The sequence below is a fragment of the Martes martes genome (assembly GCF_963455335.1).
Source record: "Martes martes genome assembly, chromosome: 2".
In the NCBI taxonomy this organism is placed as follows: domain Eukaryota; kingdom Metazoa; phylum Chordata; class Mammalia; order Carnivora; family Mustelidae; genus Martes; species Martes martes.
The window spans coordinates 35,538,717-35,557,796 of NC_137889.1; the positions used below are offsets into that span (position 1 = coordinate 35,538,717).

Consider the following 19,080-nt stretch of genomic DNA (forward strand, 5'->3'; position numbering starts at 1 on the left):
CTGTTGGGATAACTTGCATACTGCCAGGTTTGTGGTACTACTTTGAATAGGCATTGGTCAAGGGCATACTGGAGGGGGCAAGTTTGCAGGGGACCTTGGGGGATGGTGTGAGCAAGGTTTGTGTGGGGCTGTTATGGGAGGAAACATGAGAAAAGACCTGGCTGGAAAGAGCATGTCTGCAGGAGAATGAAAGGGCAGGGTGACCTGTTAGCAAACTCGCAAACTAGTGTTGATGTTGCACTTTTTCCCAGAGGTGTCTGTTTGTATAGGCTTTGGAGCAGAGGCAGGCAATGGTGCCTGACATTTCCATTGTTCCTAGAGAAGTCTCTAAAAGATCCCCCTCCAGCTCAGGCTCTGAAATTAGTAAATAAATCTGCCTCTTGTATACCTTAGGTATTTTAAAAACTGCTTTCTATGCTCCACCTTCATAAGGCTGTTTGTTGTGCTATCTCTTTAAGGGCAGGGAATCAAATTTCCTCTCACCTTCCTGGTTCTCCCAGAGCCAACTCCAGTGATATTTAAACTTCCAAGTGTTAAGTCCCACTGATTATAAACCCTTGTGAAATTATGCCCTGTTTTTCAAAGCCAAATATTGTGGGGATTTCTCTTTCCTGTGTGAGTTCCCCTTGCTTGAGCATTCTGACATGAGTCTGTTTCTCTCCTCTCTCCACACCTGAAATATCTCTCCCTTCTGTGGTCAGTCTCAAAGGTCTGTTTCTCTGGATCTAATCTCTGTCCATCATATCTTCTCTAAGATGGTCTCTTCTCTACAGTTAGATGTGAAGAATCTGTTCTGCTAGTCTTTGGGCCATTTTGGGGGTTATTTACACAGATGTGGGTGTTATCTAGTTGTTTCCATGGGATGTGGTAGACTTAGAATTCTCCTACTCTGCCATTTTCCCTGGAAGTATAGCTGTGTATTTTTTACAGATAGTCCTTACTATATTGAAAGAGTTTTCTTCTACTCCTAATTTGTTATATATATTTTTAATAATGAAAAGGTATTCAATTTTGTCAATTTTTATGTTTCAGTGGAGATGGTTGTGTGTTTTTTTCCCCATTATTCCTTGAATGTGGTGTAATCAATGTAATACATTGATTTTTATATGTTGAATCATTTTCATATTTCATGAATTTTTCCTACGTGGTCATGATATACAATTTTTAAAAATATCTGTTGAATTCTGTTTACTTATGTTTTGTTGAGGACATATATTAATATTCATAATCAATATTTGTTTATAACTTTCCATTATTATGGGGTCCTTAGTTCGTGTTTTAGGGTAATTCTGGCCTCAGAGAATGCATCTTGGTGTGAGACCCCTTGTTATATTTACTGGAAGAGTTTGAGAAGGATTGACTTACCTCTTCGGTAAATATTCACCAGTGAAAGTATCTGGTCTAGGAATTTTCTTTGTTTCAAGGATTGTGATTACTGATCTCTTTATGATTTATAGATCTAGCCAGACGTTTTACTTCTTTGTGATTCAGTGTTGGTAGATGGGGTGTTCCTAAAAATTTGTTCATTTTATTAGTTTTTCTAAATGTTAGCTCTCAGTTTCAGTTTTTCATCTTATAAAGCTTGTTATTTCTGTAAAATAGATAGCAGTGTCCCCAGTTTCATTTGTAACTTAATTTAATTATTTGAATATTCTTTATTTTAGTCATTCTAAGTAAAATTTTTTTTCAGTTTTGTTGGTCTTCAATTTTTTATTCTTTGTTTTTTTTTCTATTCTTTCTTTGGTTTCTGTTCTAATCTTTACTATTTTCTTCCTTCTGTTACCTTTGGGTTTGCTTATTAATTAATTTATTTATTGATGGTGCACGTTTAAGTTGTTGATTCAAAATGCTTCATTTTAGATGTTGATTTATAGTTAAAAATGACTGTTAGCATCATTTTCCTACATCTCATAAATCTGCTGTATTGTGTTTTTTTTTTCATTTGTTTGGGAATATTTTTTAATTTCCCTTGTCTTTTTCTTGACAAATTTTTTAATTTAAAATGGGAGAGTTTCCACATATTTGTCATTTTTCCAGTGTTCCTTCTGCTTTTAATTTGTAGTTTCACTTTAATCAGGAAAAAAAAAACTTTGTATGATTTCAAACTTCTAAATTTATTAAGACTTTTTGTAACTAAAATGTGGACTAATATATGCAATGTCTATGTGTGGTTGAGACAGATGTGTATTTTGCTGTTTCAAGGAGCATTCTATGTGTCTTATTATGTCCAATTGGTATAGTGTTGTTGTTTAAATCCTTTATTTTCTTATTGGTCTTCTGCCTCATTCTTTTCAAAGGTGGAGTATGAAGGCTATTATTATAGACCTATTTCTTCACAGAAATTCTGTCTGTGTCATATATTTTGGAGTTTTGATGCTTGGTACATACAGTTTATAATCTGTATGTTTTCTGGTGAGTGGATCACTTAATCTAGAATATACTTTTATTTTTCTTGTCATGGTAGTTTGATTTAAGATTTATTTTAACAGCTATTTCCATTCCTTTTTGTTACTATTTACACAGAATATATTTTTCCATCCTTTCAGTTTCAACATATTTGTGTCATTTGTTATCAAGTGTGTTTCCTTCAGAAAGAGTCTCTTTTAGCATATAGTTGTGCAATGTTATCTATTCTGCCAATCTATGGTATTTGATTGGGAAATTTAATCCATTAGCATTAATGTAATTAGTGATAGAGAAGGACTTAGTTTGTCATTTTATTATTATTATTTTTTAAAATTTCTTATAGATTTTTCTACCTCATATCCCCTATACCACTTTCAGTTTTGTTTAGTTCATGTTTTGCAGTGACATATTTTGATTCTCTTCTCATTTTCTTTTGTGCATATTCTATAGATATTTTCTTTGTTGTTACCATGGGATTACATACAACATCCTAAAGTTATAACAATCTAATTTGAATTGATACCAAATTAACTTCAAGGACACACAAACCTCTACTCTTATACAGCCTTGCCTTCCACATTTGTATCAAAAATTATATTTTGTATACTGTGTATCCATTAACATAAATTTATTATTTAATTTTATGCATTTATATTTTGAATCTCACAGACGTTTTCAAAATTGAGTTGTAAATGAAAATTACAATTATACCAATTTTTATAATTTCACCATTTATTTTTTACCATAGATCTTTATTTCTCTATATAAATTCTAGTTACAGACCAGTATACTTTTATTTACCCTGAAGTATTCCCTTTAAGTATTTTTTTTTGACAAGGTCTTAATGGTATTAAATCCCTCAACTTTTAAAAATTTGTTTCTTTTTAATCTAGAATGTATTAGATTCCCTATCAAATTCAGGACAGTTTTTTTGGGTATAGAATTCTCAGTTGTTAGGGCTTTTTTTTTTTTTTTCCATTTAGCAATTCCAACCTATCAGCAGAAGGTTTTTACTGAAGAATCTGCTGTAATCTTGTTAAGGATTCCTTGTACATGGTGATTCATTTTTCACTTGCTGTTTTTAAGATTCTCTTTTTTTTCCACTGTCATTTTAGTTTTATTGTAATGTGTTTTGGTGTGAGTCTGTCTTCATTTGTCTTATTGGAATTCAGTGGTCTCCTAAAACTTGTAGATCCATGTTATTCTTCAAACATGGGGAATTTTAAGCCATCATTTCTTCAAATAATCTCCCTGCCCCTTTTTTTTCTCATATACTTCAGGGACTCCCATAATATGTATTTTGATTTGCCTGATGGTATTTCATAAGTCCTTTTGGCTTTGTTCATTTTTCCTTGTCCTTTTTTTCTTTCTGCATCTAATACTCCAAAATTTAAAATACCCTCTCTTCAAATCACTGATTCTTCTGTCAACCAAAATTTGTTGTTGACCTGTATAGTAAATTTTTAAATTTAGTTGTTATATGTTTCAGCATCATAATTTTTGGGTTGCTATTTATAATTGCTATCTCTGTTGATATTCTCATTTTGTTCATATACAATTTTTCTGACTTTCTTTCATTCTTAATCCAAATTTTTATTTAGCATTGCAGCATATTTAGTTTGGTTATTTTATTTTAATTTTTTTAGAGACAGAGAGCACAAGTGGTGGGGAGGGGCAGAGGGAGAGGGAGAGAGAGAATTTTAAGCAAGCTCCACTCTGAGCTTGGAGCCCAGAGCTTTATGCAGCACATGATGCAGAGCTTGATCTCACAACCATGAAATTATGATCTGAGCCTAAATCAAGAGTCAGATGCTTAACCAACTCAGCCAACCAAGGACCCCTTTAATGTGGTTATTTAAAAATAACTTTCTATCACTTCATTTTCTTCCTTTGATTGGGGCATGTTTTCTTGTTTCTTTTTCTACCTTTTGATTTTTTGTTGAAATTGGACATTTGAAAAAACAGGCACTTCTAGTGTTTATAGACTGGCTCTGTGCTGGGGCAGTTGGGTGTGCTCTGAGCCTTGGGATCACTCTGAGAAGAAAGTTTGTGTTCTTCTCAGAACTGTTGTGATTATGCATTTTTCCTAAGACTCCCTGTGGCTTTTTCAAATTCTCACATACATGGATGCTTTCAAGTGTCTATTTTTCCAAATAGTCTCATGCCAGCCTCTCCTTGGGGCTTTAGATGGTCTATTGTATGTCTTTACCTGTAATGTTTTGCTCCAGGTGTCTATCTGAAAGTCTTAGTCCCCTTGCAGCTTTCCTGAGCAGTGTTCATTGTTTCTCCCTATCTGAGGTTTAAGTTAGGTGGAACAGAGACCAGTCCTTCAGGCAGCTCCCAGGCAAATAATAATTTTGAAAGTAAGGTTTCCTCTGCTCCCTTCAATTCAAAGGAAATTATTGTGAACTCAGCAGTTTCCTCCTCCAGACTAAGACTGTGTCATGCTGGGGAAGGAGTGGGGCAAATTTGATAAAAAATGTCACACATTTTTCTACCATTTTGAATGTGTTTATTTCTTGATTGGGCATTTTATTGGTTGCTGTAGATCATTGTTTTTCTAGAGTTCGCATTGGTTATCTTAGCCAGCTTTTTTTCTTCTTCTTCTAAAAAATATCTCCAAGGGAGAATAAGAACTTGGGACTTCTCAGTGCACCATTTTATTGATGCCACTCCCCAGATTATTTTTTCAATATTTGGTAAAATCTTGTCATTCTGTCACCGGTGTAGGGTAAACCTGATCATTTAAAGCCTATGTGATTAAAAAAAGAAATAAAGCCTATGTGATTGGTCACTGATGACCAGTGGAGGAATACTGGCTTCAATTTTGGTTAGTTTCATGGAATCACATCGTCTCATATTTTGTGAACCTAAAAATAATTTTTACTTTGTCTCTGGTACAGCCATATTTTTTTAAAGAACATGTGTACATAATTTTTTAAAGAGCATGTGTACATAATTTTTTAAAGAACATGTGTACAAGAAAATGCCCTATTTTAAGTTCTCTATACATGAAGATTTCTGCAGAATCTTATTCTATCATAGTGAGAAGTATAAGAAGCTGCATCATTTTTTATCTCCAGCCAAATTTTTAAAAATCTGTTTCAATAGACTTTGGTGAAGAGCCATTGTTTTCTTTATATTATTATTATATGGAGATAAATAACTTCTGTGGTTTTGTAGCTAGCTCCCCACTTTGGATAATGTCTTTCCCTAGCCTTTCTGCATGGTACAACTGAAGTTAAACATGTTCAAACAAATGAAAAAAACTCCATTGCAGAAACAGAATACTCATAATACCAACAATCTCTTCTTAACTTTTTTCTCACTGGTTCATAGAATTTATTTAATGGTTCTGAGAGTTAAGTTTACCTTCTTCTGGACAACAGCTCTGCTAATTATATATTTAACTTCTCTGTCCTAGTGCTAGTTAGATGTTAAGGCATCATTTTAACAGAACACATGTATTTTTAACTATAGCAACACTAGTCTGTATTCAGAACAGAACTTTTATACTATTACCACAACCCTTCAGAATAACCTGGCCATGTATTTATAATCAGGATATTTCCAAGTCTTAAACTGAGGTATCGGTTGCCAAAATCATCAAACATCTTTAATGATATATTTTTCCATATTTAGTAATGTTTAGCAAAATCTATTTGAGCAGATTCATTCTCTGGCTTTAACAATTAGTATATTATGTCAGTGCCTGGGTGGCTCAGTCAGTTAAGCATCTGACTCTTGGTTTTGGCTCAGGTCATGATCTCAGTATCATGAGATAGAACCCCACATTGGGCTCTGCACTGAGCATGGAGGTCCCTATCTCTTTCCCTCTGCCCTTTCCCCCATCTATAAAATAAGCGAATAAATAAAACCTTAAAAAATTTTATAGGATTATCATATATTTCCAAGAGGAAAGAATACCAAAAAAATATTGACAATATTACTTGGAAAACATTTTTACAAAAACAGTATAACCAACTACATGTTCTCTGGTTTTCCATGTCACTCAGAGCCTTTCCATGAAGGCAGTACATTTTTAGTTTTTTTTAAAAAATATGAAGCGTAGTTGAAAGAAGTGGAAAGAAATTTCAAAAAATAATTGCTATACTTTCAAGCTTTCTGCTTAGCTTTCCCTACCTCATTTGATTGTACCACCACCAAGAGTGTTAGGTAAGCCAGAAATCTTGGTGTCATTGAGCTGTCTTTCTTCTCATCCTTCACATAAAATCCATAACTATAATTCAGTGGATTAAATTTCTAAACTATGTCTCAAATACAACCACAGATTTTCCTTCCACCACATCCACTCAGTTTCACTCTATGATTATCGTTTTCCTGGACTACTATACCATATAATGGTATCTTAATTTGTCTCTACATTTTCTCTTGTCCTTTCCTTCCTCGTTTCCAAAACCTATTTTATCGGCTTTCCATCTTCCAATAAAATCTCTAAATACAACCAATTGCTTGTAAGTTATAGGCTGACTTTCTGTTTAAGAATGTAGGGTCTCACACAGTTCTGTCCTAACAATTTTTATCACATCACATTTGACCTTTTTATTTGTGTATTTTTATATCTTTTGTTGCAATATAAATATGAGATTTTTTTGTTTACTGGTGTGTTTTCAGGGCATTCATGTTTTGGGACTCAATTATATAGTGAATTAATGATTGAATGGCTAGTCTTTGTGTAGCAGCTACACTTGTTAATATTTCTCAAATTTCTATACTATATTTCAGTGTAATTTTAAATATTATTTCTTTTCCTATAAGTACTTTGTCTTTCACTCCTATTCTTTTTTTAAAAGATATTATTTGTTTATTTATTTAGTGAGGAGGGGCAGAGAGAAAGACAGAGGGAAACTTAAGCAGACTCCATGCTGAATGTGAAGCCTGATGCAGGGCTTGATCTCATAACTCTGAGATCAGACCTGAGCTGAAGCCAAGAGTCAGACCATTAACAAACTGTGCTAGTCAGGCACCCCTCATTTCTATTCTTGATTAAGTCCTGTTCAACATCCAGACCTGATGAGGAGGTTAAAACTGTTCTCACATATAAGATAAATTACCTGTTCTTTATTTTTTCATTAAAGCATTTTTATTACAGTATTTGTGACATATTTATCTTCACTTTTACTTATTTCATGTCTATACATTTTATCCCAGTATAAGAAGGGAGGATACTTTTGTTGTTTTCTTTACTATCAGATAATCAGAGTCTCATCTAGTGCTGGAAACATAGTAGCTGTATAAAATAATCACTTAGTGTATTAACACTTTTTGCTAAATGGATGTCTCTTATGTCAGAATAATATAGAATTCTTTTAGTGAAATGACAAATTCAGATGTTATTTCATATGTTAATTTATTTTGGCTTATTTTCATTTTAGGTTTGTAGGAATAAAGAATGTGTAGATGCTGCATACTTGAATTATGACTGTACTCCAAAAAAATGCAATGAACAAGGAGTAAGTACCAGTAATATGATGTGAGAATATAAATCATTGAGAATAATACTAGAATGTAAACACATAACAACACGTGTGCGCACGCACACACAGACACACACACACACACACACATATTTATATACTCATAAACCACATAACAAGATTGACCTTATTTTACCTAAGTATTATTTTTAAAATTCTACCGGAACACAAATAATTATAGCAACCTATCTCATAAGGTGATATTTCTCCTGGTTTCAGATATGCAATAATAAAAAGAACTGTCATTGTAACCCCAAATATTTACCTCCTAATTGCCAAACTACTTCTGACAGATGGATTGGTGGGAGTATTGACAGTGGCAATTTTCCAGGTGCATCTGGTGGTCTCTCTTCTGGTAAGTTTTAATAGCAAATTGAAAATATAACTAAAACTATTTTAATTTATTAAATTTAATAAAATAACATTTTATTTATTTGTCTGCCAATCTATATTTAAATTATGTATGGACATCAAATAATAAGACATATAAGCTAACTTATGTTTTACTGTAGAGAGTAATATAAGATACGTAACATACATTATAAATAAGATATATCAGTAAAGGCCCAGCCAGTAAAATAGAAATGACTTTAGTCCTTCACACAGAAGGAATTCAATATAAGGCATTAGCTAACACGTAATGACAGAGTTGAAAGCCCATCAGAGAATCTTGAGGCAACACAGGAATCCACTACTACTTCTCAAGTCTAGAAGAACAAAGGGAAGAGGTGGTATTACTAGAACCAGAATCTGAGGCACCTTCATGACGTAACTATGGTCAGGGATACATACTAGGATCTAAATCATAGGGAGAGGTACTGCCCAGCATGAGGTAGAGGTGTAGAGTATATGCAGCCACTATGGGAGATGCTGCGGAGGCAGGGGGATAAATATCATGAATATTTCATTATTCTGAATTTCCAAATGTTATGCAGTTATTCCTATTGGCCAAATATAACTAAAGTCTGAAGTAGTTTCTTACATTTTTTTTTTTTTTTGGTCCAAAGAGAATTGGGTTTTAGAGTAACCCAGCATATCCAACAATGCTTAGGGCCAGACTATATATGAAAACTTAAATTTAGGATAATTAAAGCATATTTTGAGCACACACATATCATTTCAGTTTGACCTTAGTGATGTTATTGATCCACAAAAAGTACAGAAGTGAGATTCTGACTGGGTCTTTTAGAATACTAATTCTTGCAACTCTCATTATTGGAACACTCATCTGTTGAAAATCATCTTCCCAATTTGAAATTTGATTACATTGAGACACAAAATGCAAATTCCCCAAATTCATGACACACAAAATGAACAAAATGAACAAAATGAACAAAAGTAAATGATCATTTTAAAGTACTATATTTGGGGATGCCTGGGTGTTTCAGTTTGTGAAGTGTCTGTCTTTGACTCAGGTCATGATAGAGTCCCCCATAGGTTTCCTTGCTCAGCGGGAGCCCTCTTCTCCCTCTGCCTGCTTCTCCCTCTGCTTGCCACTCCCCTTGCTTGTGCTCTCTCTCTGACAAATTAAATTAAAAAAATATATTTTTTTAAATTTTTTAAAAAATTTTTATTTATTTATTTGACAGACAGAGATCACAAGTAGGCAGAGAAGCAGGCAGAGAGAGAGGAGAAAGCAGGCTCCCTGTGGAGCAGAAAGCCCAATGCGGGGCTTGATCCCAGGACCCTGAAATCATGACCCGAGCTGAAGGCAGAGGCCTTAACCCACTGAGCCACCCAGGTGCCCCAAATAAAAAAATCTTAAAAATATAAATTACTACATTACTAAGAAGTTTCCTGCATGTCTTACATCTTTCTGTCTGTATATTTTATATATATGAAAACATCTGTGTGTGTGTGTGTGTAATAGAAAACAATTTGATAGTCAGATGGTAGTGTGTGTGTAATATAAAACAATTTGATAATCAGATGGTATATTTATATAAAAAGAATCTAAGACATTAAGGCATTAGCTTTGGAACTGAATGTTGCACAGAAGGTAGAAAGGCCTCTAGGAAACTGTTGAAGACTTTTAGTATATTGTTGAAATTGTCTTGAGAAGACTGTTGGTGAGCAATCCAAAGACAGCTTAAAAACATGTTATTAGATGTTGGAGAAATAGGGACATTTATTATGAAATGGTAAATTGTTTGTCATCACTGCTGCCTGTGGTAGTGTGGAAAGTAGAATTCATTGGTTCTGGTCAGCAAGATTTCCAGGTAGATTGTAAAGATTTCCAGAATGTGATTTAAGTAACCTATGATAAAACATGAGAAGATAGTAATAATTGATGAAAAATACCTCACTTTTCAAGTACAATGTAGATCAAACATAAAGACAGGATTTGGGGGGTTTTTGGCTTCATTTGGATTTAGTTTGAAAATGAAACATTCTTATCCCTGGACTCTCTTCCAACAAAACATTCTTATTGTAAGAAATGGCTAAAAACTAAATTTGAGATATCGAAAAATAAAATTTGACCTCAAAAATTAAATCAAGCATGTGACTGTAAGACCCTTTTAAAAATTATTTATTTTTTATATTAATTAATATTTATATATTTTTAAAAATTTTTATTTATTTGTCAGCGAGAGAGAAAGAAAACACAATCAGGGGGAGCAGCAGGCAGAGAGAGAAGCAAGCTTCCTGCTGAGCAAGGAGCCTGATGTGGGACTAAATCCCAGTACCCTGGGATCATGAACTGAGCTGAAGGCAGATACTTGACTGACTGAGAGACCCAGGTGTCCCTATAAGACATCTCCCCCCGCCCCCAACTTTTTTTAAACCTCAGGATGGTAGTGATGCATTTTATACATCTTAATCTATGCAAAAGGTCTTCCAACTGATGTAGTAGAATGCCTCTAAAAACTGTCAAACAATAAGACTATGAAGAATCTTAAATCAGTTATCCCATAGCAGTCTCACCAAGGTTCTATGCAGAAAAAGACTTATCTCAAAAGGATTTGTGGGGGCACCTGGGTGGCTCAGTGGGTTAAGGTCTCTGCCTTCGGCTCAGGTCATGATCCCAGGGTCCTGGGATCGAGCCCCACATCGGGCTCTCTGCTCGTCTGGGAGCCTGCTTCTCTCTCTCTTTGCCTGCCTCTCTGCCTACTTGTGATCTCTGTCTGTGAAATAAATAAATAAAAATCTTTAAAAAAAAAAAAAGGATTTGTGGGCATGGCCTGTGGTTAATGGGGTATATTTTTTATTTGACATATAAGAAACCCACACATTTTAAAGGATTTATATCAACTCAAAAAATGATCAAAATAATATATAAGCTATTTGAGTATCAATTAGGTATGGGAAAGAAGCAAGGCTGATAAAGCTATTCAGTTGTTAAAAAATGGCTATTCCTTTTGAAAAAGGAATTATAAATCAAAGGATATAACCAAGACACCAGAATTAAAACTTCTTTGATCTGTGGGTTTATAATTTTTAAATGTAACTACCAACAGAATTAAACACCCCTCTCCCTCCACAGATTGGTATAGATGGTTTCACAGGTCAAATCCAGCAAATTTTTGCAAGGAAGAAATATCATTTTAAAAACTGGTAGGGCGTCAACTGGGTGGCTCAGTTGGTTAAGCTTCTGCCTTTGACTCAGGTTGTGATCTCAGAGTCTTAGGATCACCTGCATAGGGCTCCCTGCTCAGTGGAAAGTCTGCTTCTCTCTCTCCCTCTGCTCACCTCCCACCCACTCATTCTCTCTCTCTCTCTCTTAAATAATTAAAATCTTTAAAATAAAATATAAAATAAAATAAAATAAATAATAAATAATAATAATAAATAAAAAATAAAATAAAAAAATAAAAAACAAGTAAGGGGACTTCTTCATCTAATTGTATGAGGAAAATATAACCCAATATCAAATCCATACAAGGAAGTTAACACAGAGAAATTACAGAATAATATATTTCATAAACATAGATGCAAACATTCCTAACAAAATATTAGCTCATCTTCTATACCTATCTATATTAAAAGGATAGTAATCCAAATTAGTTGGACTTTATCTTAGAAATTCAAGTCTTCTTAATCACTAGAAAGTCAATCAGTGCAACCAAATCAACAAAATTATTTTTAAAAAGTATATGACTTTCTCACTTGATGCATAAAAATCATTTAACAAAAAAATTCAACACCTGTTTATGAATTCTTTTAAAGCAGCAAACAGAAGTAAACTTGATTACTCTGATAAAAAATTAAAAGAAACATAGTGGGGCACCTGGGTGGCTCAGTGGGTTAAGCCTCTGCCTTTGGCTCAGGTCATGATCTCAGGGTCCTGGGATCGAGCCCCGCATCAGGCTCTCTGCTCAGCAGGGAGCCTGCTTCCTCCCTCTCTCTGCCTGCCTCTCTGCCTACTTGTAATCTCTGTCTGTCAAATAAATAAATAAAATATTAAAAAAAAAAGGAAACATAGCTAATATAGCTTATGACGAAATACACTGGTTTTTTTTTTTTTAAGTTGAGAGTGAGGAAACAAATTATGTTCTCACTATGCCTATTCAGCATTTTCCCATAAGTCCTAGCCAGTGCAATAACAAAAAAGAAGAAATCAGGAGCATAAAGATTATTAGAAAGGATGAAATGAGACTAAGATGTTTTAAAGTACATAGAAAATCCCAAGGAATCTGCAAAACACTTTTAGAAATAATATCTTTTGAAAGGTCAAAGGAAATTTTCAGTCAGCAATATCCAAGATATATAAAGAACTTATCAAACCCAACACACAAAAGCCAAATAATCCAGTTAAGGAATAGGCAGAAGACACAAATAGATATTTTTTCCAAAGAAGACATACAGTTGGCCAACAGACATATGAAAATATGCTCCATATCACTTATCATCAGGGAAATACAAATCAAATTACAATGAGATAATCACATCACACCTGTCAGAATGGCTAAAAGTGGCAACACAGAAAACAACAGATGGTGAGGATGTGGAGAAAGGGAAACCCTTTTACACTGTTGGTGGGGTTGCAAATTGGTGCAGCCACTCTGGAAAACAGTATGGAGGTTCCTCAAAAATTGCAAACTAGAACTACCCTATGACCCAGCATTGCACTACTAGGTATTTACCCAAAGGTCACAAACACTGATTTGAAGAGACACATGGACCTTGAGATTTATAGCAGTATTATCTACAAAAATATTTATAATTATCTACAAAAATTATGGAAAGAACCCTAGTGTCCATCAACTGATAAATGAATAAAGAAGGTGTGAGATTAGATAGATAGATGATAGATAGATAAGATAGATGATAGATGATAGATAGATAGAAAGAAGATAGATATAGATAGAAGATGTGAGATTAGATAGATAGATGATAGCTAGCTAGGTAGATATAGATAGATGATAGAGATAGAGATAGATAAATAATGAAATATTACTCAGCCTTAAAAAAGAATGAAATTTGCCATTTGCAATGATGTGGATGGAGGATGGAACTAGAGTGTGAAATGCTAAGTGAAATAAATTAGAGAAAGACAAATACCATATGATTTTACTCATATGTCAAATTTAAAGAAACAAAACAGGTGAATATAGGGGAAAGAGGGGAAATAGAAGGAGGAAAACCCTAAGAGACTTTTTAAAAGAGATTCTTAATTATAGAGAATAAAAATGAAGGTTAATAGAGGGAAGGTGAGCAGAGGATGGTTTGAATGGGTTATGGGTACTAAGGATGGCACTTGTGTTGAGCACTGGGTATTATATATAATTGACAAATCACTAAATTCTACTCCTGAAGCCACTATTATGCTATATGTTAACTAACTAGACTTTATTTTTTTAAGACTTTTTAAAAAATATTTTATTTTTTTATTTGACAGAGTGATAGAGAAAGCAAACAGAGGCAGGCAGAGGGAGAGGGGGAAGCAGGTTCCCTGCTGAGCAGAGAGCCCAATGCGGGGCTCCATCCCAGGACCCTGAGATCATGACCTGAGGTTAAGGCAGAGGCTTAACCCGCTGAGCCACCTAGGCACCCCAACTAACTAGACTTTAAATAAAAACTTGAAACAAAGTAAAACAAAAGTCAGTAGTATTGCTATATAATAGCAGCAGTAAATGGAAATCAACTTAAAATTAGTACCATTTACAATACTATTAAAATATAAATTTTAGGAATAAATTTAACAAAGGATGTCTAATACCTTTACACTGAAACTAAAACAGAAATGCAAACATGTTAAATGAAACAAAATAAGTGGAGAAATATGTCATGTTTACCTACTGGAAGATTTACTATTGCTAAGATGTCAATTCTAATAAAATTTATAGATTAAAAAACCCAATCATAAAACCATGTAACTTTTTATATATTAACAACTTGATTCTAAAATATTTGCAAAAAGTGTCAGAATAGCCAAAAAAAAAAAAAATCCCAGAAAAAGAACAAGAAGGACATCTTTGTCCATTTGGCTTATATTGCATTTACTTTATTAATTATTATATATTTCTATAGATTACATATAGATTACATATAGATTATATATAGATTATATATTATAGATTATATTTAGTGTGGCATTGGTAATTATATCTATTGCTTTATGGTTAATCAATTTTTCAAGGAAAATATAGGTAGTTCAATGAAGGAGGAAATCAGTTCAAAACATTGTGCTGTAAGAATTAAATATCCAAATAAGATCAAAAGACACTTAAAACTTCAATTACTTAACAGTTTATAAGAAGCAAATCATAAATCTGAACATATAAATGAAACTATATATCTTCTTGAAAAAAACAGAGAAATGTCCACATGACCTTAGAATAAGCAATAATTTCTTAGATAAGAAATGAAAACACATATCAATACAAGAAATAAAAGGCAATTTGGACATCATGAAAATGTTATGACATGTACAGTATTTACTAAAAATAGGGTATTGAGAAAAAGTTCTTTACAGAGGTCACACTTTCTTTTCATCTATATTATCAAACCGTTCTGAAAAGAAACTGTGAAATAAAAAGTTCTTAATAATGAAGCAAAGGAATATTATGGAAGTTAGAAATATTTTGGAGGGCACTTATGCTGTCAACTTATCTACTTTATTTAAAAACATGTTAATTATAAAATTATAAAAGAGTTAAAATTTTGTATGTTAATAGTCATATTAATATATAGAAAAGTCTTTATTATATTCATGGTAATTGCTTTTAAATCACTGATGTTTTCTCTCCTAGAAAGAAGCTACATTGAGGATATTTACCATCCCAAACCTACCAGATGGCCATTTTTCTTACTTATTCCCTTTTTCATTATTCTCTGTGTACTGATTATCACACTGGTAAAAGTTTATTTCCAAAGGAAAAAATGGAGAACTGAGGAGTATACAAGTGATGAGTATATTGATTTCATATTTCATATGATTTCATATTTAAGATTTATTACTTTTATAATTTGTTGGCATATATATGACTTATAAATAAATAACACCATCATGATGTAACTAATATCTCAAAATTAAAGATAAATATTTAAGTTTATATTTATATAAAATATAATAATATATTAATAATTAGTACAATGGATGACAAACAGAATTTTTCCAAAAGTCAGCAATTTTAATTTTAATCTTATAACTAATTCTGTTTGGGTAAAATTAAGTGGAAATGATTTTTAGTTAATGTTTACCTCCATTTACTTTTGATCTTAACTATTAAATATATATAAGCATTATTACTTTATTCTTTAATATTTATATATTTCAAAGTATTTTATGAATATCTTCTTTTAAAGTTTTATTTATTTATTTGACAGAGAGAGAGATCACAAGTAGGCAGAGAGGCAGGCAGAGAGAGGAGGAAGCAGGCTCCCTGCTGAGCAGAAAGCCAAATGCGGGCTTGATCCCAGGACCATGACCTGAGCCGAAGGCAGAGGCTTTAACCCACTGAGCCACTCAGGCGCCCCTTTTATGAATATTTTATTAAAAGGAAGCAGAAATCTTAAAAAATAGTCTTTCAGGCAGTTAAATAGATTGAGAGGCAGCTAGAGATAGAAAAATTTAAAAATTAATAAATAATAGACTGAAAAATCTAGTTTGTAGTCAAAGCTAACCTTCTGAAAAAATAGAACAAATAATTTTTCATTAGTTTTCATTAAAAGACCTTAGAAATATCTGAAAATTTGCTTCAAAATAAAAATAATATTAAAATCAGCTTACTTCAGGGAAATTGCTACAAAATAATTTCTGTCTTTGAATTTTATATCTGTGCTATTCATTTTATTTAATATAAATAAATTTTATTAAACTATTAAAGTTGATAAGATAATACCAAAAGGGAATACATTTCATAGAAATGTTTTGATAAATTTATGTAAAATTGCTGAAATAATGTGTGTGAAATAGTTAACATAATTAAAAGAATATTCATATGTTGGATGACTTTATTATGGAAAAACTGATAACATATCTTTGAGGGGAAAAGCTAGTAAAATTAGTAGAAATAAATATGGCAGAAGATGAATCATGAGAAAGCTTAAGGCTATTAGCTACTTTTTACAAATACTGAAATTATGAAATCATTTTTAGGTAAACTTGTATTACTGTTTTTTCTCATGTTAGGATTATTAGTTGAGAGGTGTTCTCAGTGGCAAGATATTCTCAAGTAGTAGCTGGTCTCAGAGTATCAGATCCTAAATAGGATTTCAAAGCTGTTTCAATATTGATAGTGTATACAAAGTTTTGTAGAACAAAGAAAATATAATTTTAAATGATTATATTTATTTTGAAACATATAGGCAACTTGAAAGTGAGAGTGAACCTAAAGAGTAACCAGCAAAACAGAATCCATCATATCACAGTGAGTATAAAATAGTTTAGGGGTTGAGACAGAAATAGAGAAAATTTAATGTACCAGATAAATGTAAATAATATAAATATATAAATGATGATAGTCATATAGCTACATATAATAAAATTGAATTGGAAAATATTTTTCAATATTGAAAACAAGATCATAGGCACAGTAAACTATAAATGACTTTTTAATTTGCCATTTAAAAACTTCTTTGCAATATGATCTTTTAAATTTTTTCTAATAATATCTAATCCTTTAGCATTTGTGTGTTCAGAAGTTGGTTACAAATAAATCGCATGATAGAACTCTATCTTATAATTAGGGTAACCTCATGCTTTTTGTTGAATTGTCATTTTTAACTTGGTTGGTCAAACAGGTAACTTTTCCCCTTTTATTTATTCTTCCAGAGTAATTATCTTCAATGGACAGGAAAAATGGAAAAACAAAAACAAAACTACATGCAAGGCCTGATTATCTGGGATTCAAAAACCTGCATATTATAGTTATGATAGACAAGAACATATAGATGATTTTTAATATAAATATAATATACATTTATGTTTATATATAAAATTCCTCAGATGAATTATTTGTAAGAAATGCATACTTAAGAGTTTTTATATTATATATTTCTTATTTTTAAAGTTATCTCATACTAATAATTAGTACGCACTAACTCTGTTATTAGTAGGAATGTGATAAAGTTGATAATATAATAAATCTAATACCATGACTAAAGCTCACTGTTATATTTTAAATTGCAGTGCTATGTAGTTATGTTATAGTCAGGTCTATTACCAATCAAAAAACAATGATCCTAACAATTGGAAAAAATTCTCATTTTTATGCTGCCTGCAAAAGACACAGCTCAGTTATATAAAGGTTCAAGATAAAGGATGGGAAGATATATACCACGAAACTTTACACAAAAGAAAGCTTGACAGACTTTAACACTGAAAACATTCATAGAGATAAAAAATATATCATAACACAAAAGGTTATTCTTCTTTTTTAAAAGATTTTATTTATTTATTTGAGAGAGAGAGAGAGAGAGAGAGAGAGTGAGCGAGCGAGCATGGAGGGGAGGGCAGAAGAAGAGGGAGAAGCAGACTCCCTGCTAAGCATGGAACCTGACATGGGACTCAGTTCCAGGACCATGGGATCATGACCCAACCCAAAGGCAGATGCTTAACGGACTGAACAACCTAGATACCCACAAAGGGTTACCCTTAAAAGGAAATTACAGTAATACAAATGCATTGGTCAGGGTACTCCAGAGAAGCAGAACCAATAGGATATCAGTGCTTGAGAGATGATAGAGGTGATATAGGTGATAGATGATATATAGATGATGATTGATAGGTAGATGATAGATGATAATAGGTAGATAAATAGATAAATGAAAAGATTTGTTATAGGAATTGGTTCATATGTTTTTGGGGGCCAAGAAGTCCCATGATCTGCCATATGGATGCTAGAGAACCAGGAAAGCTGGTAGTATATGGATCTAAAACCCTGAGACATGGAAAGCCAATGGTGTAAGTTAAGGTCTGAGTTCAAAACCTGAGAACCAGGAGTGCCCATGGGTGTCCAAGGGCAGGAGAAGGTGGATGTCTTAGCTCAAGCAGAGAGCAGCTTCACCTTTATTCCAACTTTTTTCTTTCTTTCTTTCTTTCTCTCTCTCTCCCTCTTTCTTTCTCTTTTCTTTTTTTTTCCTATTCAGGTCCTCAACCACCTATTCAGGTGGTAATGCCTATTTCCACTGGTTTTCCTTCCATTTCTATTTTTTTGGAATAGTTTGAGAAGAATTGGTATTGATTCTTCCTTAAATATTTGGTAGAATTCCCCTGAAGAGCTACCTGGCCTTGGAATTTTGTTTGTTGGAAGATTTTGAATATGAATTCAATTTCATTGCTGGTTATCCATCTGTTCAAGTTTTCTCTTTCTTCTTGTTTCAGTTTTGATAGTTTGTATGTTTCTAGGAATTTATCCATTTCTTCCAAATCATCCAATTTTTTGGCATAAAATTTCTCATAATATTCTTAGAATTGTTTACATTTCTGTGGTGTTGGTTACTTCTTTCTCCTTTGTGACTTTATTTATTTAGGTCCTCTCTTTCTCTCTCTCTCTCTCTCTTTTGATAAGTCTGGCTAAGGGTTTATCAGTTTTATTAATTTTTTCAAAGAACCAGCTCCCAGTTTCACTGATCTCTTCTACTGGGTGTTTTGTTTTGTTTTGTTTTGCTTTGTTTCTATGCCATTTATTCCTGCTCTGATCCTTATTCTTTTCTTCTACTGGTTGTAGGCCTCATTTGTCGTTCTTCTAGGTCATCTAGGTGTAAAGTTTTGTTGCTTACTTGAAATTTT

The 19,080-nt window shown here is 32.8% G+C and overlaps 1 protein-coding gene across 1 annotated transcript in view; it reads left to right on the forward strand.

The window, feature by feature from the left end:
- Positions 1–16,689, forward strand: part of ADAM2 (ADAM metallopeptidase domain 2) — a gene marked incomplete at both ends in the record, with an annotated part of 147,186 nt that extends 130,497 nt beyond the window's left edge. Inside the window, 4 exons of the mRNA XM_080797335.1 lie at positions 7,803–7,880; positions 8,124–8,259; positions 15,098–15,257; positions 16,656–16,689. Of these exons, the coding sequence (XP_080653461.1) occupies positions 7,803–7,880; positions 8,124–8,259; positions 15,098–15,257; positions 16,656–16,689 (408 nt within the window). The remainder of the gene's footprint in view (positions 1–7,802; positions 7,881–8,123; positions 8,260–15,097; positions 15,258–16,655) is intronic.
- Between the last annotated feature and the right edge of the window lie 2,391 nt (positions 16,690–19,080).